The sequence below is a fragment of the Onychomys torridus genome, chromosome 5 (genome assembly GCF_903995425.1).
Source record: "Onychomys torridus chromosome 5, mOncTor1.1, whole genome shotgun sequence".
In the NCBI taxonomy this organism is placed as follows: Eukaryota; Metazoa; Chordata; class Mammalia; order Rodentia; family Cricetidae; genus Onychomys; species Onychomys torridus.
The window spans coordinates 104,659,335-104,686,732 of record NC_050447.1 but is presented as its reverse complement, the minus strand read 5'-3'; the positions used below and the strand labels follow the sequence as shown (position 1 = coordinate 104,686,732).

At 39.7% G+C, this 27,398-nt stretch overlaps 1 protein-coding gene across 2 annotated transcripts in view; it reads left to right on the top strand.

The window, feature by feature from the left end:
* The window catches only part of Exoc2 (exocyst complex component 2), a 168,623-nt gene that overhangs the window by 35,866 nt on the left and 105,359 nt on the right, over positions 1 to 27,398 (top strand). For both annotated transcript variants that reach the window (XM_036187151.1, XM_036187152.1), the window contains exons 2-6: positions 408 to 568; positions 2,341 to 2,517; positions 5,031 to 5,157; positions 15,023 to 15,136; positions 15,949 to 16,073. In XM_036187151.1, the coding sequence (XP_036043044.1) occupies positions 451 to 568; positions 2,341 to 2,517; positions 5,031 to 5,157; positions 15,023 to 15,136; positions 15,949 to 16,073 (661 nt within the window). In that variant the 5' untranslated portion in view covers positions 408 to 450. The remainder of the gene's footprint in view (positions 1 to 407; positions 569 to 2,340; positions 2,518 to 5,030; positions 5,158 to 15,022; positions 15,137 to 15,948; positions 16,074 to 27,398) is intronic.

Genomic DNA, 27,398 nt, shown 5'->3' with positions numbered 1-27,398 from the left:
CAATAATTCAAAATGAAGTGAATTCCTACACTTATTAGAATATAAATGTACTTTAATTACAACTGAGAAAACTTGGAGACTAGAACAATAGGATGATTTTATGTGTGTATTTGAGATTCAGTTCTATAGGCCTAGAGCTACATAGTGACACTAAGTTGAAAACGTTTGAAATGCAGGGCTTAGCCCTTTGTTTCTTTGGAATATTTTTCACAGTGCTAACAAGTGTCCATCATAAACTTCATCTTTAGTAAATGTTGATGGATACACTGAATGATCAAACCAATCAAAACTCTACAACTTCAGTGAATGAATACTTTTTATGTGTTGATAGCAGCTGTCGAACATCTGTATGCTTGTAGTCAGTGTTATGTCAATTGGCACCAATCTTCCTTCCTTTCTTTTAACAGGTTGTTTCTATAACCTGATCACGTGTTTGCTGCATAAAGCACAATGTCTCGATCCCGGCAGCCCCCACTTGTGACAGGCATCTCTCCGAATGAAGGAATACCTTGGACCAAGGTCACAATTAGAGGAGAGAACCTGGGTACTGGTCCCACTGACCTTATAGGTAAGGGCATGGTCTCTGATGCATTGTGGCATGCTGGGTTTTATTTTGAATTGTTAAGGTAGGATACATAGTTTTGAAGTAGTGATCTCTATAAAATGACCTGAATAAAAATGAATTTTTTTTTTTTTTTGGTTGTTGTTGTTGCCCAAATCCTAAATGGTCTTGTAATAAAAACCTGGAGCTAGATAGCAGGGTGAAAGCTGAAAGATCAGAGAAGCATAGCAAGCCACACCCACCACCTCTTTTTACCAACTCCTCATCCTGTTAGAGCCTAACTTCCTTTCTCCTCTCACCTTATATTCCTTTCTCTGCCCAGCCATATCACTTCCTGGAATTCAAGGTGTGTGATCCCAAGTGTTAGAATTAAAGGTGTGTGCTATCACTGTCTGCCTCTGTTTCTCTTTTAGACTGGATTAATCTCATGTAGCCCATTGTGGCCTTGAACTCACAGAAATCCAGACAGATTTCTGCTTCTACCTCCTAAGTGCTAGGATTAAAGGTGTGTGACACCACTGACTGACTTCTATGGCTAACTCTGTGGCTAGCTCTATCCTCTGCTCTTCAGGAAAACTTTAATAGAGTACAACAAAATATCACCACATTCGTGTGTGTGTGTGTGTGTGTGTGTGTGTGTGTGTGTGTGTGTAAGTCATTATTTATCAAATGATCTTTATGCCATCTTTCTCCAAATCCTTCAGAAATTTTTCATGGCTGAGATTTGTTCCTGCTCCTTCAACTTGGAGTGTTCTGTTTACTTTGCTAATGATAGAAGCTAAATACTGCTTTAGAAATAGAAGTGAATGTTGCATAGTTGGGCTAGAGGGTGAATTTAATATATAATCTTATGATCAATATATGAACTACAAAGGAGGCTGTAGAGGTACATTCTCAGTCCATGCTGTTGGATACAATTCTAATCTTATACACGAGTTCATTCTAGACTCTGCCCATTCCTCAGTTTGTATTACCTGGCAGGATAGTTACCTTATGAATGTGCTTTACAATACTGTGTTTCTACACTATGCTCTGGCATTTAGAGTTGAGTCATTCTCTCTCAGACAGCCTGGCTGGGCATTGCTTTTAGTCACTCCTTGTCAGGGCATGGTGATGGGCCTGATTTGGGATGCTGGTTTACTGGGAAGCTGCAGAATGAAAGGCTAGGATAGTGACAGCTTTGTTAGAAAAACACTAAAGCGGATAAACTACCACTGAGAAGCTGCTATGGAGATGTAAGAACTGAGTAATCCAGTAGTGGCCTAGAGTGCATCTATGAGTCACTGTGTTCTAGCCTATGCATGAAATACATTCAATACCCAGTTCAGTCCACTCAATAAGATGGTGTCTAACTGAACACTGGAAAAAGCATGTGCAGATTCTTTTTAGAACATGGATAAGTTTAGAATCCTTTAGGAAATGGTTGCTAAATGTATCCGTGTAGTTAATCACCCCATGCCAGTAACTTCAACTTGTAATGGTAGCAGTGCTTTCTGGAAACAATTTAAGCCTCAGAGTCGAAGTAATGTGGGTACCTGGACTTAGCTGGAATCCTTACTTATTCTAATTCTGCTGAAAGTGGGAGGAGCTTAATACAGTCTAACAGAGGTCTTAGGTGTCAGAAAGAAACCAGGGAGATGTATTGAGTAGTGGTGAGTCAACAAACCCCTGTGTCTGTCAGATACTGTCTGTCACCTGCCTCTGTCTCTTGGAACAGGAAATGTGGGCTTTTTTGTTTGTTTGTTTTTAATTGTTTGTATACTTGCTTTTACTTTCAGGCTTGACAATCTGTGGACATAATTGCCTCCTCACGGCAGAATGGATGTCTGCAAGTAAAATTGTGTGTCGAGTGGGGCAAGCCAAAAATGACAAAGGAGACATTATTGTCACAACCAAGTCAGGGGGCAAAGGAACCTCAACAGTATCTTTTAAGCTACTCAAACCTGAAAAAATAGGTAAGACTCATAGTGACTTTATCCTAAAGAAAGAATATTGGCTTTCAGGTGTTAAAACTTGTAGAATTTGTAAAACACACAACTGTCTTGTCTCATTAGATGTAGTGTGTTCATTTTGATGACACCAGGATGCGTCTCAGAGTTTGCATTACCTTTTTGGTTCGTGACTTTTTTTCTGTCTCATGATAGAGCCTTGTGGACTGGCTCTGAACGCACTGTGCAGCATTCTTTGAAAGGCAGTTTACTAAGCTGACTGCCAGTGTAAAGATGACAGTTGTGAAGAAATGTCTCACAGTTGATAAAATCTGTCCCCTTGGCAGTTTGGAATACTAGTTTTGGCTTCTTGACCTTGAGCATATGACATTGTTTCAACACTGTTCTACAGTTAAGATTCAGAGTGCTGTTGCTTCTACTTTGGCAAATCCGTGGCAGTCTTATCTCTATCATATTCCCCTTTCTTTATGTTTTGTGTCCTTCTGAGGCCAGATGAAATGTAGCCTTCTAGCTTTCCAGGCTCGTCTTTGTCCCCCTGAAGTTATGTATGCTTCTTCTTTTCTTGTGTACTTACCTCCTGCTACCTTGCAGCGCTTAAGATTTGGGTTTGAGGAACCAAACTTCAGATTCTGAACCTAGGCTTTTACCACCAATGGCTGTGTAGTGCCAATGGCTATTTTCTGTGAATAAATGCAGAATGGAAACATCTACCTCATAGGATTAGATAAGTCAGAACATAAATGTAAAGTGTGTAGCAATTTAAAGAACAAATTAGTAATTTTAAAATTATTCCCATGGATACGTTGTCTCTCAGTAAAATATTGTTAGATTCCTCATTGTGCCCTGTAAGGTCTTGCATAAATAAATAGACAATTTTTGTGTACTGTAAGAACAGCAGTCCTAATTAAATCCAGGCAGTGCTGTCAGTGTAGTGAAAAATACGGTTTTCTTGTCTGTCTCAGCTCACAGAGCTTTCCTACAGTGCTGGCCTCCTCAAACCCTTATATACACTTTTGAAGTAAAACTGTAAGGAATAGAGGGAAGCTAAAATTTGAATTAGTATATGATTTATATATGTACATATAGAAATAACACCATTTAAATATGTATATATTTTTCACTCCTTCAGAAAGTGAACTCTGAAATCAAAGCATAACCCTGTTTTACAGCTTTCTGGAGGAAGTGTATACCTTTTAATAAAAGTCATATTTTATAATATTTGTTTATATAGCACATGAAGAAAATTTTGGTGAAAGTATAATTTTCTTCTGAACACTTAGCCCAGGGTATTTAGAATGGCTCATAGAAGATGCAATGAAGATTGAATGACAGAGCCCCAGAGTGTTGGACTTCTGTATAAGCTTGTGCAGAGCCCTTGTTAGTGTCTACTATGGCTGCCGGAGTGGTCTGTTTGTACAGTCCTGTTGCCTGGTGTTCAGACAACCTTCTCCTGGGAAGCCTTAGCCTCTGCTACTCCCAGTGCAGCCGGCGGGGCACACTTGCTCCTGCTCTGCTGCAGCCCAGAGTCCCTAGAGTGGTAATGGGCATGTGCTGTACTGACTAGGGCACTACAGAGCTTGGTCACATGAAGGAGAATGCTGTCTGTAGATCTTGGTTGCAGGTCTGTACCCAGTAGTCAGCTTGCCCTGAAGAATCTAGCCATTTCCATCATGGAAGCCATGCATTCTTGAACCATTTTAATTGTTCGTTTGATATTTTGTTGAACTTTCCAAATCAGCCTAAACTAGGGAAAAATACCTTTTTTTTTTTTTTTTTTTTTTTTTTAAGTATCACGTAGGGTATTTCCAGCCTTCTAAATAATGAAGAGAATGAGAAATAACAAAGACTATGTTTTTTTTTTTTTTTTGCATAATTATTCATGAAAACATGTTAGTGTTTAGAGAGATAAATGATGTTAAAAACATGTGCATTTCACTTGTAGTAAAATGACTTTAGATTATGGAAGTCAGGAAAAGAACCTCAATATTAAATACAAATCATACATGTATGACTGATTCTCCTTAGTCATGTTCAAGAAGCTTTCTATGGAGCTAATGCTTAACTTAAATGTTTGAGTCTTGAGATTTGTCAGCCATTTTTTCCCTAAATGTTGACAGAGTTCAGAGTATTTTCTTGAATAAAGAGTTACTATAAGTCATATCATTGTATCTTATGTTTAACTTTTCAAATGTTATTATCAACTTAATCATTAATATTTAACAGTGTACAAATAATTTTATGTGTTATTTGGAAAACATCTTTTTTTTTCAGGATGTTTTGTGAGTGGCTTAAAATTATCGTCGTTGAATAATGTATAGTGACCCCATAAACCAAGAGATGTTGCTTTTGCCATTCTGTAACTTCTCAGTATTTTTTATAAAGCCACTGGGCATGAAAAGAATTTGAACTGTAGTGCCCTTAAATCTCTTAAAAAAAAAAAAAAAAAAAGCAGTGTGGTAAGATGTAAAGGTGCCTGGATGGTCTTTATCTTATTGAGTGCATATTCCTAACTTTCACAGGCATTTTAGATCAGTCTGCAGTGTGGGTGGATGAAATGAATTATTATGATATGCGGACTGACAGGAATAAAGGGATTCCTCCCTTGTCTCTCCGTCCTGCGAATCCGCTTGGCATTGAAATTGAAAAGTGAGTACGGTCTGGCTCTTTAATTTCCAGCTTCTAAGTGTTTTATGTTCTTGCAGTGGAGGGAGTCACATTCAGGGATGTCCTGGAGAGCACACGTGAAGGCAACCCAGCCAAATGGATTGCCTACTGGTATTATTTATTTTGATTATTAATTATTATTTTTGTGGTAATATTTATGAAGCATGATGAGTTTTGCTTCAATGTTTTCAACTAGATAAAACTTTGACAAAATTATTTTGTTTTTTTTTGTGGGGAGTTTACATTTTGTGATTAAAAAAATGTTTTGAAATTTTAATAGCTACTAGCTTTTGGTTTGGGGTTTTGGTTGTGGAATGCAGGGCCCTTACATGCTAGGCAACTATTGTACTATGGAGCTTCCCAGGTTTGTAACACACTCTTAATTAACGATATGAGCATTAGTACATTTTAATATGTTTAGATGATATTTGAAATCAATAGCATTATAATCTATTCATTTGCTTCACTTTCTTAGAAATATTTTAGAATAATTTGGTCCAAAGTGATCTTTTGTTTTTGATAAGTCCTACCTAAATTCTTATTTAATCCAGACTTACTTAACTTTATTTGTCAGAATTGTGCCATTTGAATGATACCTTGTTTTACAAGTGAATTTAAAGTTTGGTTTTCATGATCCCAAGTATGGCCACTGTCTTAGTTAGTGTTTCTGTAGCTGTGAAGAGATGCCATGGCCACAGCAACTCTTATAAAGGAAAACATTTAATTGGGGTGGCTTCCTTACAATTTCAGAGGTTCAGTCCATTATCATTATGGCAGGGAACATGGCAGCATGCAGGCAGACGTGGTGCTGGAGGAGTAACTAAGAGTCCTACATCTTGCAGGCAACAGGAAATCTACTGACAGTCACACTGAGCAAAGCTTAAGCAAAAGAGACCTCAAAGCCCGCCCCCACAGTGACACACTTCCTCCAACAAGGCCACGTCTATCCCACAAAGCCACTCTTCTAATAGTGCCACTCCCTGTGAACTTGTGGGACCAACCACACTCAAACTACCACAGCTACCTTTTAATTTATCTCATTTATTTTCTGGCCTTAGTGATTTTGATTACAGAATTCCATGATGAGTGTTACCTTATGAATAGTTATGGAAGGTAGCAAGTTCTGTTAGTGCCTTAACCCTATCTGTGTTTTTGGTTTTCTAAGAACGAGGAACATTTTTACTAATCTGTAAATACTGACCCTTCATGCCTACACTTGAAGATCATTAATGCTTTTGAGGGAAAAGTGCATTTTCACTGCTGTAGTATCCCTGCTCAAGGGGATGGGGTGTGGTAGGGGGCGTTTTGGGCCAGAATTGTTTATTGAAAAGCCCTGACGTTTAGCAGCTTTTAGTGAGCTTGGGATGTCTAGATAGCATATTTAAGCCATGGGACATTCTGGAACTGTTTGAAGGGTTTTAGTATCCTGTAAATTAAGATTGAGACAGTTCCAACTAGAAGGGTAAGGGGCTGCCAAGCATGGATAAATAAGCTTGCAGTTGACAGAAAACCCATGAGTGCTGTTGGATGTGTTTCTCTATGCTGTGAATATGTGTTGCTATGACTGGTTAATAAAGAAGCTGCTCTGGCCTATGGTGAGTCAGGTTATAGCCAGGCAGGAAATCCAGAAGAGAGACAGGAAGAGGAAGGGCGGAGTCAGGAGTCGCCAGCCAGACACAGAGGAAGCAAGATATCAAGGCAGAACTGAGAAAAGGTACCAAACCACATGGTTCAACATAGATAAGAACTTTGGGTTAACTTAAGTGTAAGAGCTAGACAGTAATAAGCCTGAGCTAATGGCTGAGCAGTTATAATTAATATAAGCATCTGAGTGATTATTTTATAAGCAGGCCATGGGACTGTGGGAGCCTGGTGGGACTGGAGAAAACTTCCAGCTACACATGAGAGGCTGGGAGAAAGTTAGCCCTCCATGAGCCTGCTGTGAAGCATGGGAGGGAGGAATCAATCTGACTGATCATCCTTTGCCCAGAGGACTGCTCACGGATGAAGGAGATTGAGGGGATGCACATGCTGTATAGGAGAGTCAGACAGACTATCTGTATTAGTAAGAGTTTCTATTGCTGTGATAAATACCATGACCAAAAGCAACTAGGGAGGGAAAGGTTTATCTCATTTTACAACTCTCAGGTCACAGTCTATAACTGGGAGAAGTCAGGACAGGAACCTTGAGGCAGGAACTGATGTAAAGGCCACAGAGGAATGCTGCTTACTGGCCTGCTCCATAGTTTGCTCAGCCCATTTTCTTACAGCACCCAGGAACTCCAGCTGTTGTGTGACAAAATTTTTCCTGGGAAGATACAACACCCATGTCTACTCACCCCAGATAGGAATCCCATGACAGACCAAAGTATGGATACCACCAAAGTCCAGTTGGAGAACCAATGAGTTTTATTGGGGTTACTTACAGCAGCAGAAATGACTTAAAGACAGATGTATTACTAAAGCCCACTCCAGTATGGGTGACAGCTCACACAACTGGGAACCTGGAGCACAGCCTGCAGCTAGCTCAACAGGTTGGAGAGTGTCCTTTCTAGGTGCCTCAGTTGGTCTAAACCTCTTCTAGGCTGGTTTCTGCTCCTTCCAGGCAGCTGCTCTGGTCTCAGAGTCTTCTTTGCAGCTTTTCTCCTCTGAGAGTTTTTTTGCAGCTTAACATCTCTTTGTCTGAGAGGGACTCTCAGCTTTTACTGCTTATGACTCATAGGTGCCTACTGGATCTTGTCAGTTTCAGGGATTTTCTGAAGCTATTTTTCATTGTTTACTTTCCTGCTTCGGGAGTTTCCTGAGGGTAGAATGTTTTAATATTGGAGGAAACTGTTATACAACACTAGCCCAGGCTGGGCCCTCCCACATCAGTCACTAATTAAGAAAATGCACTATAAGCATGCCTACAGGCCCGTCTTCTAGAGAATTTTCTCATTTGAGACCCCTCTGTTCTCTAGTTGACATAAAATCGACCAATACAACAGCCATGTTAGGATTTGGCCTAATGCTCATTGTCCTAGTTGCTGTAGCTTTCCTGTAGTTGTTCTTGCTGTCTCGTCTTCTTCTTACCTTTTGTCATTGCTGCTGCCAGCCACAGAGCAGTTTGGTGTGAACCATGTCTAGTGGCATTTGTAAAGTCATGAAGGCAGGCAAAAAAAATGGCATGACAAATGGCTCAGCTTGCTTAAAAATTTCTTTACCTTTCTCTTAAGAGGTAGTGTTGTGTGACTTGGAACCAAACCTTTTGGCTTTGAATTAGGCATCCAGGGCTTACTACTGATCGCTTAAGATCAGGCCTTCCCTCAAGCTGTTGTGAGGGCTGTGCATGAGGACAGGTGGGCACTGCAGCCATAGTGTGTTGTGTGCTTATTATCTCCATGATACTTTGCTTCTCTCTGACTCAGGACAAAAATCCTTTAAATAAATATTGTAGTTTCATTCTATTGCTATGATAAAATGCCCTGACTAAAAGCAGCTTAAGGGAGAAAGAGTTTATTTATTTGACTTAAAATTCCAGGTTACAATATATTATTATGGGGAAGTCAAGGCAGGAACTGAAAACACCATGAAGGGTTTTAGTAGGCTCAAGCATTGCAAACATGGCTATGGCAGCCTTTCCCACCCCCCCACCACCCCCATTCCCTCTTCCTTATTAGACTGTTAGATTACATTCCTAAAGCTAGCCACCAAGGTCTATTCCCTTATTTGAACACTTTCTTATTCCAGACGCACTCCTCAGGCTGACCACCAAGGTCCAGATTTCAAAGTATTGACTCCAGCAATCAAGAGTCCCCTTTTGGCTACCCTAATTAACATGCCCAATCAAAACAAATCAACTCATCCTAACATGGGAACCCATTTTTCTTTTTATAAACTGTCATTTGCCTATTGGACGTGCCTGCCTCTACTTTATCCAGAGGCAGTCTTTTTTTTCTCCCTCCAGGGCAAATATCCCTTTTCCCTCCTCTCCCTTTACCCCTTTCTTCTCTCTCTTGTCTCCCATCCTCTGTCTTTGCCCCCGCAGGGCAAATAAGTCTCTCTTGTGCTGAGAACTTGGTCTTGGTGTATCTTGCGCCAACTCTGGTCCTTTTACATTATATCCATAGTCATGTACAAAGTAAGAGTGCTTCTTGCTCAGTACTCAGCTAGTTCACTCTTAAGCAGTCCAGGGCCCAGCTCATGACATGGCACCACTGTCCACATTCAAGGTACACCTCCATTAACAGTCAAGACAATCCCCCATAGAAATGCCTTCCAAGGTGATTCTAGGATGTGGCAAGTTGACATTTAAAACTATCACAAGTAAGGTTATTCAGTAATAAATTGTTAAAATTAAAAATAGATATTTATTCAAACAGGTTTTATCCCCTTCCCCTCCTTCTCTCTTGCTCCCTCCTTCCCACCTAAGAAAACTCCGTGGATTTTACTGAATTCTGTGCCTTGAGGATTTGTTTCTCTTTTTGGTGTGCTGGAGGTGAGCTCAGCATGAGCTCTATATTGAGTCCTACCCTGGCCCAGGTAGAAAAAGAGTGAGGGAGGAGAGGCAGACAGTAGTCAGACACTAGTTTGGGGCTGGTTTCCTAACCCACTTAGTAGTGTTTAGTGAAACCCTTGTCCCTGTAGAGAGCCATGTTGCATTTGGATTAGAGTCCTTACTGCCTTTGGTTTTACTATGTTGTATACAAATTTCTTAAGTCATTTAAGAATTTTAAACCATTAAGCAAGGAACATGGGGATTTTACTATTATTTGCTAGTGGAAAAGTAGTAATTAACAAGGTTTGAAAAAGTATAAATGCATAGTATAAAATAATCAGCTGTGGTCCTACTGATTTCTCTGACTAGTGGGAGGTGGCCTTTGGAAGATGAGTCGGTGCCTGGTAATTGGCCTGTGAATGTTAGAGGTTCACTGTAGCCTCTTAGGTGTACAGTGGAAGGGTGAGGAGCCCTATGATGCTGTGCCTGGTTTCTTTGACTATGAAAAAGCAAGTGAGAATAACATAATATAGGCTCCTTGTTGCTTTTGGTATGAGTCAGGTTTTAATATATTTTATTGGTGGACCCAGCATGCATGCCGTCATCTTTCAGCCCACAAGTTTTTAACAACTGGCATTTATTGGTGTCTTTGACTGTTAAAGTCCTTCATGTCCCTAAATTTTTAACTAATGTTTTTGCACACATGGTGCCAGGGTACTTATAAAAATGTTACTAATTGCTCTGAAAAGGTAACTTCACTTTGACCGAGACTAGGCTTTACTCGTAAAAGGTCTGTATTTCTGATTTACTGTGCTGGTTGTCACAAATATATATGTTCTTGCCTGGTTTCAGGTATAATGGATACAAACTGTTTAAGCTGTAAAATAAGATAAAAATAGGCTCCTAGTAAGTGAAAGTCTTCACTAGATTTTGTTTCTTGAAAGTCCTGTTCGCCCAAGGAAAATGTTTATCAAGAAAGTCTTGGCAGTGGTGCTTGTATGCAGTGAAGGCAGAGAAATGGAGTGTGGCTCCTGTTTTCAATCACCTCCCGTTTTTTGAGTGAGCCATTACTGGGGGATGGTGTCTAGAGCATTCAGTTGATGCATATGCATTATCTGTTTTATTTCTACATGGCTTTTGGGCAGTGTACATCTGGATCTGTTCTTATTGGGTCAGATTTCCAACAGAAAGAAAGTGACCAGATTCCCCAGGTCATTTAGAAAGCTGCCTTTACCAAAAAGACAGCGTGATAGCAGTCACTCCTAGGAAGATCATAGAAGTGTCTCGAATTTACCTTTCAGAATTTTGTAGAAGTAGATTTGTGGTCTATGGTACAGAGCCTAAGCACAGAAACTATACCAGATAAAATAAAACTTTTCCTATAATATTTAACGTAACATTGTAAATTATGTTGTTGAAATTTAAAGCCGAGAGAAATGAGTGTAGCACATACCTTCAGAGAGCAGCGTCAGGCCATTAGCTGTCAGCAGCCTCCTGCCCTCCATTGCCACATCAAGGAAAGCGTGCAAGCCCACAGCGTGTTCTCCAGTATGTGTTTTATGAACATTCCTGTTATGTATCTGTCTACTTGGACAGATGCCGGAGGCTGACCCTTCTTCGGATGAAGTCTGAGTTTACACTGCCATCTAATGGAAACAGTTTTAGAGTAGCAAAACCATGACTAATGACATGTAACCTCTAAGTATGTTTGTTTATTCCTTTGCAAAAATGAGAATTTTTAATTTCCTTGCTACACTGGGGGTAAAACACAATGGTACCTAAGAAAATAATCTTGAAAATATAAAAAACTAGATATAAAGAAGAAAATTTAACAGCTAAAAACATTTTTGAGCAGCTTTCCAGAATTACCACCCACTTTACTCCTCAAACTATTGCCAAAAGTAAGCTGTTGTGATCCTCAGGAGCAAATGGAATCTGGAGAGGTTTGCTGCTTTCCCAGGCTGTGCACACAGGTGGAGGGATCTTGGGGCCTGTGCTCTTCTGGGTACCTGATCTCTGCCTGTCCCCTGTGAGTTCTGACATAAGTCAGCTGCATTTTCACGTTTTCTAGATATACATGTAAAAAAAAGATCAGTGTATTTTAGCTTATTTTTAAGGCTAGAATATTAAACCAAAATGCCTTCAATTATATATAACAGAAAATGCCAACTCATTTGTTTCAAACAAAAAGGACATTTCTTTTCTCGTAATCAATAAAATTCAAAGAACACTCTTAGTCACATCACTAAGGTTTGCAGAACTCAAGTTTGCTCTTCTGATAAACCAGTTTCCTTCTAAATTATAAAATGTTTCTTCATAATTCTTGCTTTTGAAACTTGGCATAATGATGTTCAGAGGCAGAAGAATGGCTTAATGGCTATTTCTTCTGAGTTCTCTTTAAAATTAAAGACCTTTTCCAGAAAGATGCCCATGAGTCTTTCTCAGACACCACTGATCTGAGCAGGGCCATAGAATAAAGGGTAAGAGGAGAGCGACACATGCTTGGCTTGCAGAAGTCATTGTTCCCAGTGCGGATGCTAGTGTCTCCTAGGAGTGACACCCAGTGTGTGTGAATGTAAGGAGGAAGTGAGTGAATCTGAAGGCCATGGGTGCGGGTCCTGAAAGCCACCATCAGGGAACATGTGAAAATCTACACATGGCTCAAATAGGGTTCAGTACCCAGTGGGCAGAATACAGGCCTCCTATGGCAGTAGCTGAGGAGGGCTCAAGATGTCCCATATTCTTCTCTTCCATCCTGCCTTAGCCCAGAACCTGGGTTTTTAGAGCAAAAGTATTGGGTCCTGTACCCAGTAGGTAGCCTTGGCTACCAACCCCCATAGTTAACCCTTTGAAAATAATAGCATCAGAAATCCCAAGAATGGCACATATGGCTGTTGTAAAGAAAGTGGAGTGCCACTCTCCCTTAGAAAAGCCCACATCATATGTAGATGTAACGGTCTTATTAAATAAGAAACACAGAACCAAATGCAGAGTTAAAAGCCCAAGAGGTCAGAGCAGTAGCTAAGAGCTGAGACTAAAACTGCCTTCTTACCACCTGCTGCCACTGCCATCCTTCCCCTGAGAAAGAGACCTACTTCCTGTGTGTCTGTCTTTTTATTGACTTTCTGTTCTGCCTTCTTATTGGTTGTAAACCTAACCAAATGACCTCCCCATCACTGCCTGTCTATACAGACCTCCAGGTCTTCTATGGTATTAAGATTAAAGGCATGTGTCTCCATGCTGGTGGTATCCTTGAATACACAGAGATCTGCCTGTCATGTGATCGGGGATTAAGGGTGTGTGCTGCCACTGCCAGACTTCTGCTATGGCTTGCTATTAGCTCTGACCTCCAGGCAAATTTATTTATTTATTATTATTATTATTTTATTTTATTTTTTTCGAGACAGGGTTTCTCTGTGTAGCTTTGGAGCCTGTCCTGGATCTCACTTTGTATAACTCAGAAAGATCTGCCTGGCTTTGCCCCCCAAGTGCAGGGATTAAAGGCGTGCGCCACCACCGCCACTCGGCTATTTATTAATATACAAATAAAATCACATTTCAGCACAAATAAAATATCACCATAATCATACTCTGTCAGATGCATTATATTCTTCTTGGTCCATTCTTCTCTCTAAACCATGTGTCAGTCTGTGTTGAAGATGTCTTTTAAGAAACCCAACTCTGCTTCATAGTAGCTCATCCTGAGATTCTTTTCTGTGTTGAAGGCCAGGATCCAGTTTACCCAAGTTAAGGTCTTTAAAAATGTAAGGGAACTTCTTAGGCTGCTGCAGGTGGCTGTGTCACAGTTCCTGTTGCCTCTGACATGACCACATTAGGAAAGACAGATAAAGGCTTCCAATGATCTCAAATCCATTTTCAGGTTACTGGCATGAGCTTGAGGTTTCAAAAGAGGCAGGATTGGGGTAAGGGACAATAGATGTATATGATTAGCCCTGGCCAGGGTGTGCTCTGAATGGTTATTGTCTCAGTTTAGATTCTGCAAGGTTGTTGGAAGAAGTTCTTGTTCGGTTAGTGGGTCAGTCTGCTTCTTAGAAGGTGATTGCTTTTGCTCCAGGATGCAGCTTTGCTGTCATGGACAACAGTATTTGTCTGGGGGTGATTTCCTAGGTGACTGCAGATTTAGGGTAAGGACTCCCTGCCTTCAGTTATCTTTTGGGCATAAGTAACAAGTCAGGACAAATCCAGCTTCTTTCTTTCTGTCTGTTTTTTGTTTTGTTTTGTTTTGTTTTGTTTTGTTTTGTTTTGAGGTGAAGGTTTCTCCGTGTGTCCTAGAACTTGCTCTGTAGATCCGTCTGCCTCTGCCTCCTGATTGCTGGGATTAAAGGCATGTGCCACCATGTCTAGCCTGCAAAACCAGTTTCTAAATGCTCGTTAAAGCCTACAATGTGGTATAGTAACTAACAGGAAAGATAGTCTGTTACCATCTACCCACCCTGTAACAGTGAGCCTATCAACTATTGATCATGGCTGAGAGAAGGAAGCAAAATTAATACCTTGGAGTGAAGATGAAGCATTGGTCATGGTGAGGCTCCTTTGTGTGTGTGTGTGACTTGTATATAGTAATACTCAGATATTAAGACTCCAGACATAAATGTAGAAATGCTGGAACTGTCTGTTTTCTTTTAGCATAGGAGTATTTCTCATTGAATAAAACATAAATGTCTATAAAGTGATGTCCTGTTTATACCTTATAATTTGGCTTGGGCAGTTTATCAGGCCGGGAAAGCATTTTTGATAAAGGGTTCTGCAAATAAGAGAAAAAAATTACACACAAGCATGACGTGTACCAGAGAATATAATCTATTTGAGGCTCTGACACTTCTAGTGTGAGAACTAGAGTTGCAGAAATGAATCTTAAGAGATAAGCAGGTTCAGTCCAGGGAAACCCTTGACTGTGGAGCTGAGAACTTGGACTTCATCAGGCAAACAGGGAGGTGGGTCCAGCAGCAAAGCTTGCAAAATTGCATGACTAAGGACAGGGTCCAGTCACGGTAGATACAGTGCTGACTTTTCCTGGGGAGCAACAAACGTCTCTTCACCTTAGATAGGACAGTGACAGGTCAGTGTTCCCCTCAGATAGGACAATGACAAGCCAGTGTTCCCCTCAGATAGGACAATGGACAGGTTAAATAAATGATTCCACCTGTACTGGTTAATTTTAAATGTCAGCTTGCCACAACAATGTTTACATGGTAGGAAATCAGCTGTAATATAGAAAGTATATTCCATACTGCCTTCAAATATGTTCTTGATAGCTTATTGTATATAAGCATTTAGTTTATTGTGTAGTACTTGGTGATGCTAGTATCAGTATCAGTTGTAATGAATTTTAACTCTTTTTCTCTCTAGAAGCAAACTTCCTCAGAAGGACTTAGAAATGTTGTTCCATGGCATGAGTGCTGATTTTACAAGTGAGAATTTTTCAGCTGCCTGGTATCTCATAGAGAATCACTCCACAACCAGGTTAGTGGACTTTAGACCCTGAACTCTGAGGGGCTTTAGACAATGGGCTTGTGCAATAACACTGTCTTAAGTCTGGCTTTGCAGATGGTAACATAGCTGTAGGTTTGTGAGTTCTTTGACTTTGGTGAGTTCCTGACAGTCTCAGTTTATCTGTTTCCTTGTTTGTAAAATGTCATTCTTAGACTTTTATTCCTCACCTCACCATATGATGTTTCATTATTTGTGCAACTCAGTAACATTTTGTAGAAATAAAATGATATGGTCTTATTTGTTGCTTTATCACAGATTTTAAGCTAGGATACATATTAGCAGGTTTCATCATGCTGCTTCACACATGTATCTCATGTGCTTTGTCTCTTGCTTCTTGTTTAAATTGTGAGTTGCCCACAGGCTTAAGGTAATTTTGTCACTAAGGACAGAATTTTGTAGGTTACTTGCATGAGTGAGTGGAGAAGTCTACCTTTGAACAACTCCCCCTTTGAACTGCTAAGTGGGCCACCTGGGTCTCCTGTCAGTAATAGATACTCAGTACCTCTATCTGCCAAACCATATATATTATAAGATCTTCATTTGTTCTTATTTCTTAGGGGCCTGACATACTTGGAATTATCATCCGAAGCTGTAAGACTTGTTTTATATCTGTCAGGCATCTAAATAAAAGGTTTAATTCTAGATAAGAATTTGAAAGATTTTTGTTTTTATGTGTTTATTAATGTATATGCTTCACAGAACCTTTAGCATTCCTGTTGCTTTACATTTAATGGAATCTTGTCAGGAATCTCAGACAGTTGATTTCTTTTCATTGATTTCAGTTTTGAACAGCTCAAGATGGCAGTCACCAACCTCAAAAGGCAGGCCAATAAGAAGAGTGAGGGCAGTCTGGCCTATGTGAAGGGTGGCCTCAGTACCTTCTTTGAAGCTCAAGATGCTCTCTCAGGTAAGGCAACCCTGAGAGCCAGCTGCTGGGACTTCCACTGTGGAAACCTGACACTGTGCTCCCTCATGTTTATGGGGTGTGACATTCAGTCTGTATTTATAAAAGTAGAGGTTTAAAACGTTCCATAAATATTTGTTGCAGACTAAGCTGGAATCTCTTTGAAGACAAATACTGTAAATATTTGTCTCAAAGGGTCTGTCGACACATCTTACATGTGAAACAGGAGACTCCTATTCCTCTCCATGATGCTCAGTCTTTGGGGCTGATAAGAAATTGAATCCTAATGGGCAAAATTCTAGAATTCTTAAAATCCTTTTATAGACATCACATCTTACTCATGTGCCTAATTCTAAAAATGTTCCCCATTATGTGTTTCATTTGGGAAGGACTGATGATAATGTGGCATTGTTTTTAGCCATTACCCCAGAGGCCCCCAAAATACACAATCAACTGCCTACTCTCTGACATCATCATTACAAGAAAGGAAAATTATGTTATCAAGAGCTTTAGATATTGCAATGAAAGACATTGAGTAGGATTCTAACAACTGCCTTTAGTTTTTTTGTATATAGTGAGTTCATTTGTATATAGTGAGAATACAATATGTATTTTATATATTATTTGTATATGTAAATATACATGAATAAAATTTAGCATAATTGCTTTTGAAAATGAAGGTCCCTACAACTAATTACTTATATTCTATTAATAATTCATCTGTTCATTTATTTAGTTGTGTGCGTGTGTGTGTGCGTGTGTGTGTGCGTGTGTGTGCGTGTGTATGTATGTGTGTACGTGTGTGCGTGTGTGTATGCACACACGCGTGTGTGCATGTGCATGTGTGTGCGCGTGTGTGCGTGTGTGTATGTGTGTGCGCACGCACGCGTGTGTGTCTGTGTGTGTGTACGTGTGTGTGTGTGTATGTGTGTGTCTGTGTACGTGTGTGTGTGTGTACGTACGTGTGTGTGTGCGCGCGCCATAGCACTTGTCTAGAGGTCAGAGAAGAACTTGTGGAAGTCAGTTCTTCTTCCATCATACTGTGCCTGGGGATGGAACCCCAGTTGTGAGGTTTGGTGGCGAGCACTTTTGCCCACTGAGCTATTTTACCGTCCATGACTATCCATCTTCCTTTACTGTATAAAAAGGCTGCACCTTCTTCAGAAAGACAGACTTTTAGTACTTAACATGAATTAAGAACTCACTGTTCTTTAACAGTCAAACAGTCCTATCCCTCTCTTCACTAAGTGTGTGTCTCTTATTGCCACTTCCTTGTAGGTGGAGGGTAGGACTTTGGTTGGGTGACATGTGCATGCTGGGAGGGAATAGAACAAGAAGAGTCTCTTCTTGGATGACCCATGGTGCCCTGTGATTACTGATGTGCCATTGCTGTCTCTTTGCATTATCAGTAGTAGTTCCTATGGCAATGAGACCTGAGCTTGTGTGAATAGTCCTGTGTTGTAAGGTACAAACAGTATTTACCAGACTTTTACTCTAGAAGTATGTTGGGAGCTTCAGATTTAGCAAACACCATACTGATTAACTGTTAGTAATTTAATGACTTATCATGGTCAATTAAAAAAATTAGCAACATGTCATAAATTTGGCTTCTCTGTTTTTTTATAGAAAGAGAAAGCATATTGTTGAAAAACAAATAATTAACAAGAGTTACTTATTGGTAGAGGTAATCATATTAACATTGTGATGTATTTTCTTTTGGTCTATTTGTCTTTGCTAATGTTAAGCATATGTTACAATGAGAATATAACATATATAGAGTTGTATGTACTAGAAGCCTTTTGTTTTTTCACTAAGTTATTGCACCTGTTTATATTCATTGTGCAAAATTGTGTGTGTGTGTGTGTGTGTGTGTGTGTGAGAGAGAGAGAGAGAGAGAGAGAGAGAGAGAGAGAGAGTCAGACAGACAGACAGACAGAGACACCAGGATCTGCTTATTTCACTTAATAAGATCTCCAATATGTCTATTTTCCTGTAAAGACACAATTTTGTTCTTAACTGTGGCTGAAGAAAACTGTTGTTTATCTCTCTACGTATCTATCATCTATTTAATCTATCACATTTTTTTAATCTGTGTATCTGTTGGTGGACACCTATGCCAATTTGATGACTTGGCTGTTGTGAGTTACATTGCAGTAAACACGAATTTGCAGGTCATCTCTCTGGTATGCTGACTTAGATTCCTTTGGATGTATTCCCAGAAGTGGTGTATCTGGATCGCATGATAGCTCTATTTTTAATCTTTTGGAGAATCTTCATAATGACTGCACTCGTTTACATTCCCAGCAGTGTATAAAGGTTCTTTCTCCTCCCAAACCCTTGCATCCTTGCCAGTATTGTTTGTTGTTTGTGTTTCTTAAAGACCACATTCTGATGGTGAGGTGGAATCTCAGTGTAGTTTCCATTTGACTTTCTCTAAGGACTGAAGATGGTGGTCATTTTCTCCTGTGTCTGTTGGGCCTTGACACTTCATCTTTTGAGAAGTGCCTTCCTTTCTTTTTCCATTTATTAGAATTATATGGTGTTTGATACTTTTTTTTTTTTTTTAGTTCTTTACATATTCTAGATATCAATACCCTATAAGATGAATAGTCAGCAAAGATTTTCTACATTCCATAGATTATTTTCTTTACTGTGCCAACGTTTGTAATTTCATGCAATCTCATTTGTCAAATCCTGGTTTTATTTCCCGAACAATTTTAGTCATTTTCAGAAACTCCTTGCCGATTCTATATTTTGAAGGGTTTTTCTGTTTTCTTTGATCAATTTCACAACTTTGGGGCTTATAGTAAGGTCTTGATCCTTTTTGTGCAGGGTGTTTGGTTTTGTTGTTGTTTTTTTAAACAGTTGTAAGATAGGGATGTAGTTTCATTCTGTGGATATCCAACATGTGGATATCGTTTTCCCAGCACCATTTGTTGAAGAAGTTGTCTTTTCTCCAGTATATGTCTTTGACACGTTGGTTAAAAATTAGGTAGCTGTAGCTGTGTGGATTTATTTTGGGGTCCTCTATTCTAGTCCATTAGTTTGTCTGTTTTTGTGCCAGTTGCATGCTGTCTTTCTTATCATGGCTTTACAACTTCAATAATATGATACCTCCATTTGTTCTTTTTGCTAAGGATTGCTTTGGCTACTCAAGAGTGTTTTGTGCTGCCCTATGAAACCTAGAATTATCTATTTGTGTAGAGAATGATAATCGAATTTTGATAGAGATTGCATTGACTGTGTAAATAACTTTCATTAACATAGCCATTTTCACAGTACTGATTCTGCCAGTGTGTGAGCATGGGAGAGTCTTCCATTTTGTAAGTCTCTTCATTTTTTCCTCCTAGTGTTTTGAAGTTTTTACTGAAGAGCCTTTCTAGTTTCTTGGGATTATTCCTAGATTTGTTTCATTTTGTTCAGTTATGGAGCCATTGTGATTAGAATTCTCTTTTTCTGATTTCTATTTTGTCCAGTTCATTATTGGTATATGTATGCTGAAGTGACTGACTTTTGATATTGATTTTTAATCTTGCCACTTTGCTGAAAGTGTTTCTTGATCTAAGAGTTTTCTGGTAGAGTCCCATATTGGTGAAATTATTAAGGCCACTCCACATAGTTAAAAGGGAGGTTTATTTTGTGGGGTAGCTTACAAATGAAGGGATATGTTGTAGGGTCTGGGAAAGGGATGGTGCAGTCCGGCGGTGTTCTCTGGAGAACTCTGCTCGGTCTACCTCCAGTGTCCAGGGTCCTCTCTCACCCCACCTTGTAGGTGTGACCATTACTGAAGCCTCAATGAGGGTTGGAATAGCTACCCACTACAGTCCCATCTTTTAAATATAGGAACATACAAAACACACACACACACACACACACACACACACACACACACACACACACACACGCATGTCTCTTCATTCCAGAGAGGTAACCAATGACAGACCAAAGTAATGATTGCAACAAGTCAAACTTGGTGAACCATGAGTTATTATTGAGTTTACTAACACAAATATGGATGAGGATTGCTTAGAGGAGCAGGGGTGACTCAAAAGTCCAACTGCATCACCAAAAAGCCAATCCCAACATGGGTGACAGCTCCCAAAAGTGGCTCCTTGGTGCTCCCTGCTCAGCTTGCAGGTAGCTGTACAGGTTGAAGAAACCCTCTTGCAGGAGCTTAGCTGACCAGTCTCCCCCAGCACTTAACAACTCTGTCCCTAAAGCCAATCAGGGCCTTTCGAGAGACTCTTACAGTTCCAGTTTTCCAGCTGTGACATTTTTTGTTTGTTTGTTTTGCTTTTTGTCTTCTGAGTTTCATGAGCCTCCCTTTCTGTTCTAGAGAAAATATTCCTACAACAACTGCACACAGTGATAATTTAACTCCTTTTATTCCTATTTCTTTCCCCTTGATTTCTCTTGCTCCCCCCGCCCCCAGCTAAGACTTCAAGCACTGTTCTCCAAAGAGAACCAAACAGCCTACCCCAGCCCTGACTTTAGAGGAAATGCTTTCCACCTTTTCTTCTTTACTATAATGTTGGCACAGCTTCGTTGGATATAACCTTTATTCTAGGGAATGTTTCTTCTATTCCTTTTTCTTCCCCCACCCCCTTATTATAAAGTGATGTTGAACTTTGTCAGAAGCCATTCTATGTTTATTTAAATGAACTTGGAATTTTTCTCCTTGAGTCTATTCATGTGCTGTATTACTTTTTTTTTGAGAATTTCATAAATGTATATAATATGTTTTGATTTAATCCACCTGCATTCCGTCCTTTCCAATTTCTCCCATATTCCCTTTATCACTTTTTTCCTCCAGAGTCTGTGTGCTCTTTTTTAACTCCTTTAAATCAGTTTGTCTATTTAGTTCTACCTGTATGTTCATGGGTGGGTGAAGGGCAGCTAATGGAGAATGAGTAGCACTCAGGGCCTGCATCCCGGATCAACACTACCTGTTGTAGTGGTTTGAATGATATGTCTCCCACTGTCTCAGGCAGTTGGTGGTGCTGTTTGGGGATGCTCAGAAGGTGTGGTCTTGTTGGAGAAAGTGTGTCACTAGAGACAGGCTTTGCAGTTTCAGAGCTTTACATTATTCCCAGTGTGCTTCTTTGTTTTATGCTTTTAGTTCAAGATGTGAGTGCTCAGCTTCCTTCTCTTGCAAACATGCCTTCACTCTGTCATCATGGACTCCTAACCTTCTAGAACCATAAGCCCGAGTTAAACCCCCCCCCTTTTTTTTTATAACTTGCCTTTGTCACGGTGTTTTATTATAACAGTAGAAAAGTCACGGATACACCCTTCCCTCCACAACATCTATCAATTACCAATAGCTCCTCAGATAGGAGTGGAGCTTCATGACCACTTTTCCATATCTGTATTGGCTTGATATTGCAAAGGTTTTGCTCATGCAGTCCCAGCCCCTGTGAATTTATGTGTGCAACAGAGTTGTCATATCTGACAAATATTGGTTTACTGTAGATGTCTATTTCCACTGGCTCTTACAGTCTTTTTGTGCCTTCTTTTGCAATGATTCTTTAGCCTTGGGGGAAGGAGCTCTAATGCAAATGTCTAATTTAGAGCTGAGCAGTCCAGACCCCTTGCACCTCGACCAGTTGTAGGTATCTATGTTGAGAAGTGCACTAATCCATGCAGATAAAAGTTCTGGCGGAAAGTGGGTGGTTACTCCCATGACATTCATGTGCACCAGTGGGCATATTTTGCCAGTTATTGTGGCTCACAGAATTCACACCCAGGTAAGAATGTTGATGAGGTTTCTTCAACAAGCATATATAGCACCTTCCAGCACTATGAAAGAAAGCTAGATAGTAGAGACGAGGTTTCTAGGTTAGTACCAGCATGATTTTTCCATGTCTTTCCATCAGGTTCTGGAGGGAACCAAGGACAATGACAGTAGGAATGGTAATGAGAAAAAATACTTTGGAGGGGTTATATGGGACTCCATTGACCAACAACTTGAACAGAAGTGGACCACACCCTGCACTCAGGTTGTTATTTGATAGTGTATGGCTTCTGGCATTGTGCCCCCTTCCCACAACTATAGAGTAACACTTCACTGTTACCTGTACATCTGTGCATATATGCATGTGTATGGATACACACATATGTGTACGTATAGATGTATGTTTTATGAAGGTTCTACAAGAATAAGTTTCCATATTGCATTTTCAAGGGTCCTGTGTTAGTTACCTCTTCCCATGCTCACTCTTCTTCCCTGCCCTTCTATTCCTACTCCATTTAACCTTCCTTTTTTCATTATCCTCTACCCTTTCATACTCCCTGTGTTCTATCCCCATTCCTGTTCTCACCTTCCCGCCATGGTCTCTTACACATTTCCTGCCCACTATCGGTATTTGAAAAGTAACACATGTCTGAAGATTCAAAGCTAACATTCACATATGCAAGAGACCGGGCAGGATTTATCCTTCTGGGTCTGGGCTACCTCATTCAGAATGATTATTTCTAGCTCTATCCAATTACCTGTGAATTTCATTTTTCTTTACAGCTGGATAATATTCCAATGTGTGTGTACCACATTTTCACCATCCATCCATCAGTTGAAGGATATCTAGGCTGATTCTGTTTTCTGGCTGTTATGAAGAGCAGCAATGAATATGGATGAACAAGTGTTTCTGTAGTGGGGTATAGAGTCCTTTGAGTGTGTGCTCAAGAATCATATAGCCAGATCATATGGTAGGTCTTTTGGTAGCTTCTTGAGGACCTTTCAAAAACACTGATTTCCATAGTGAAATCAGATTGCACTCTCACCAACAATGAATAAATGTTTAAAAAATATTTCTTACCTATCTGTCTTCTTTTGAGAACTCATTTTGGTTCCATGCTTCAGTTTTTAATCGGATTGTTTCATTTTGGTGTTTAGTTGTTTTTTTGTTTGTTTGTTTGTTTGTTTTAATTCTTTGTATATTCTAGACACCAACCCTGGCAAATACCTGATAAAGATTCTTTTTTTCCCATTCTGTAGACTTCCCTCAAATGAAGGTGTTCTTTGATACACAGACATTTTCTTTGGCTTCATGAGGTCCCATTTATCAGTCTTGCTGCCTGTGCTACCTGGATACTGTTCGGAAAGTCCTTTCCTTTGCCATTACACTAAAGCATGTTCCCTACTTTCTTCTCTCACAGACTGAGGGTATCATGTCTTACGATGAAGTCTTTGATCATTGAAATTGACTTTTATTCAGGGGAGAGATAAGATTTATTTATGTTCTTCTACATGTAGCTATCCATTTTAACCAGCACTATTTATTGAAGATGCTGTATTTTCCCCAGTGTGTATTTTTTAGCTTCTTTGTAAAAAATTAAGTATCGATACATAAACATATCCAGGTCCTCAGCTCAATTCCATTGATTGGTGTTTCTGCTTTTGGTCAGTACTATGCAATTTTTAATACTCCAGCTCTGCAGCTTAAAATGAGAGATGGTGATACCTCTTACAGTCCTTTTTATTGTTCAGGATTGTTTTGACTACTCTGAATTTGTGTTTGTTTCCATATAAAACTTAAATCTTTTTCGGTTTCTGTGAAGAGTCGTGTTAGAGGACTGGTAGGAATTGCATTGACTCTGTAGGTTGCTTTTGATAGGATGGCCTTTTCATAGGTCTTTCCCTCTTCTACTGTCTTCTTCAGTTTCTTTCTTCAGGGTCTTAAAGGGTTTATTATATGTCTTTCAACTTCATTGGATTTATACCAAGATTCTGTTTGTTTGTTTTTGTTATTTTTATTTTTTGTGACTATTATGAGTGAAATTATTTCTCTGATTTTTCATTGTGTTTTTGGTTAGTATAACCAACCCCAGTATACCAGAATTTCACAGTTACATGTATTTTTCTATACTTGAGTTATCAGTGTTTTTGAGATTGGTTAGTTTATATTTTATGATATATTTTAAGACCAATGTCAAGTAGCATTTTTTCCTTTATGCCTGTGTGTAAGTCCTTTTCTTAAGACCATTTACTTTTATAACTATAATACATCTACAACAACTAATAAAATTAGCAAGAATTCTTCATTTTCAGCTCACTTCTTAAACTGGAATAGTTCCTCTTATTTCCTACCCTTTTAATTTTCGTGTCACTGAAGAAGCAAGACCATTTACCTTGTGTGGTGCTCCACTCTGGGAATGCCACTGCTATCTGCCCATGCTGTCATTTACTGTCATTATGTTTCTGGTTTCAAGTTCAGTATCTTGGTCTGAGATCATGTTGTTCTTGTTAAACCAGAGTGCTTAGTGTGTGGCAGGGCTGGCGATGGTGATGGTTAGGCTTCATCTGTGTCTGTCTGTCTGTCTGTCTGTCTCTCTCTCTCTCTCTCTCTCACACACACACACACACACACATACACACACACACAGAGTTTCTGTTGTCTATATTTTATTTTTTTAGTTTGGCAAATATAGAATTTCCTAGAAAAATATTTTTTTTTTAGTATTGCATTATAATTTTCAAATTACTTAATATCTGGGTTATAGACCTTTTCATGGTCTGTTTAGTTTATCTGTATATATTATTTTACTTTTTTCCTTTTATTGAAAATAGTTTTTTTTTCTCATAAATATATCCTGATTATAGTTTTCCCTTCCTCTATTCCTTCCCACCTCCCCTCCTCTCTGGACCCACTCCCCTCCTTTCTCTCCTTAGAAAAGAACAGGCTTCTAAGAGATAACAACCAAATATGACAAAATGAAATATAATGAGATAAAACAAAAACCATCATATTGAGTCTGGATAAGGCAACCCAACAGAATTAAATGAGCCCTGAGAGCAGACAAAAGAATCAGAGACCCACTCGTTCACACACTCAGGAGTCCCACAAAAACACTAAGCTGAAAGCTATAATATATACATAGTGGACCTAGTGCAGGTGTGTGTCAGCCTTGTGCATGCTGCTTCAGTCTCTGTGAGTTCATAGGAGCTTTGTTCAGCTGATTCAGAGGGCCTTGTTCTCCTGGTGTCCTCCGTCCCCTCTGGCTCTTACACTCTTTCTACCTCCTCTTGGGGTTGTCCGAGCTTGGAGGTAGAGGGTGAGGGGGGATTTGATGTAGACATCCTATTTAGAGCTATGCATTCCAAGGATTCTCTCTGCATAATGTCTGGCTGCAGGTCTCTGCATCTGTTTCCATCTGTTTCAGGAGGAAGCATTTCTGATGATGACTGAATAAGGCACTGATCTATGAGTATAGCAAAACATCATTCAGAATCATTTTATTGTTTTATTCTTTTAGTAGAACAGTAGTATTTGGTTTTACTCTAGTTCCCTGGTCTGTCTAATTTCAGGTTCTGTATTGCCCAACCAAGTGCCCATCTCCTGGAGTGGGCCTTAAGTCAAATTAGATGGTTACTCTCACAAGCTTTGTGCTACCTTTGTACTAGCATATCTTGCAGGCAGAACACAATTGTAAATCAGTGGGTTTGTAGTTGTATTGGTGTTCACTTTTCTCCTTTGGTAGTATGCAGAGTATGTAGGCAGATTTTTCTGTTCCTCCTGCCAGCTCCCAAATCACTTACTACACAGAGACTTTTTACTAATTATGAAAGCTTGGCCGATAGCTTTGGCTTGTTTCTAACTCATCTAACTTACCCATTTCTATTAATTTACTTTCTTCCTCATGGCTTTATTACTTTTACTTTGTACTGCCCATGCTGTTTTCCTGCTTCTTCTGTCTCTGGCTGGTGACTCTCCATGTCTCTGCCCTTCTTCTCAGCATCCTCTCTGCTCCCAAATCCTGCCTGGCTATTGGCATTCAGCTTTATATTACACCAACGCGAGTGGCAATCTTCACAGTATACAAAAACAAGAGTACCATCTTGTAGCAAAGATATTAGCATGTAGGTATGAAGGCTCTTTGTGGATGCCAGCTTGACTTCTCCATGTTCAGTGAGTTGTGTACGTGTTGGCCTCAGCAATTGGGTCCACTTTTCAACTTGTGAAGAGCAATTGTGCCCATTGTCTTGGCAAAGCCTGTGTTGTTTGGAGATTTCTGTGGGACCTCTTTGGCCAGCAACTCAATTGAATGCAACCCAGTCCTGGTACTGGAAGCCTTGTTTTATAACAAGAGATGGCCAGTTGGGACTCCGTCTCTCTCATTATTAGGGGACCTCATTAGAATTGCCTTCATACATTTTGGGAAGTTTCCACCACTCTAGATTTTCATACCGTCCCTCAAATGTCCCTTAATTCCAGGTGTCTTCCCACATTCCCTCCCTCAACCCTGTCTCTCCTCCCCATCTGATCCTCCCATACCTGTCCCCCTAGTCCATCTATAAAATCGATTCTATTCTTCCTCCCAGGGAGATCCATGTGTCCTCCCAAGTATTTTCCTCGATACCTAACATCGCTGGGTCTATGGATTATAGGTTGCTTATCATTTATTTAATGGCTAATATCCACATATAAGTGAATACATACCACATTTTATATTTTTACATTAATTAACAGGTATTGGTACCTGTTTTTTGGCCTGCTTTTAAGTTACGTAATATTTGCTCTTAGACCCAGTAGTATGCATCAATTTTGTCTTTAAAGTGTGTTTCTGACTAACTTTACTGTCAATAGAGTGTGATTTTGTAGTATATGCCAATTTTACATAACTGTATAAAAATAAGAACAAGGAAAGGCCTGGGAATATATCCCTTATTAGATAATTTTCCTAGACCCCTAGGTTCTGGGTTTTATGCTCACTATTACCTCCCCCCACCCCACCCCCCACCCATGAAAAGGAAGGAAGAAAGAGGGGGTGGAGGAAGAAGTCAGTCTCTTTACTATGACTGATTTGTTACCAATGCCCAGATTAATGATATCACTTATATCCACATTATTTGTAATAAAACTGGCAGATACATCTCTCTCTTTAACTTAGTCACTTTTCTTTGTGTATAGAATTTAAGTAAACTTATTTTGAAAATTTGGTTTCTGTTTTCTTGAATGCTAACTAATATTATGATTATAGCAATTGCAAAGGTAAGGATAGCCTCTGGGTAACCTTCTGGCTTGGCCACTTGAGAGAGTATCTCACAGAGCTCATTTAGAGTTCTTGTAGTCCTGCTAATCACTGGGGAAAGTGCAGTCTAGTTAGCTATGGGAGAGACTTGTGTGTTGAATGGAGTTTGGGGAACTTCTGTGGGTAGAGCTCTCTGTTCTACCTCCAGAGGATTCAGGGTTAGCCTTGGCTTCTGGTAACAGCCAATGATATCAGCAGAGGACTGCCAGCTGAGGAATCTACCTGAGCCACTGGACTGCAAGGTAATTATCCCAGGAGCCATTGGTTCTAGTGAAGAAATCCTAATCCTGAACCAACATG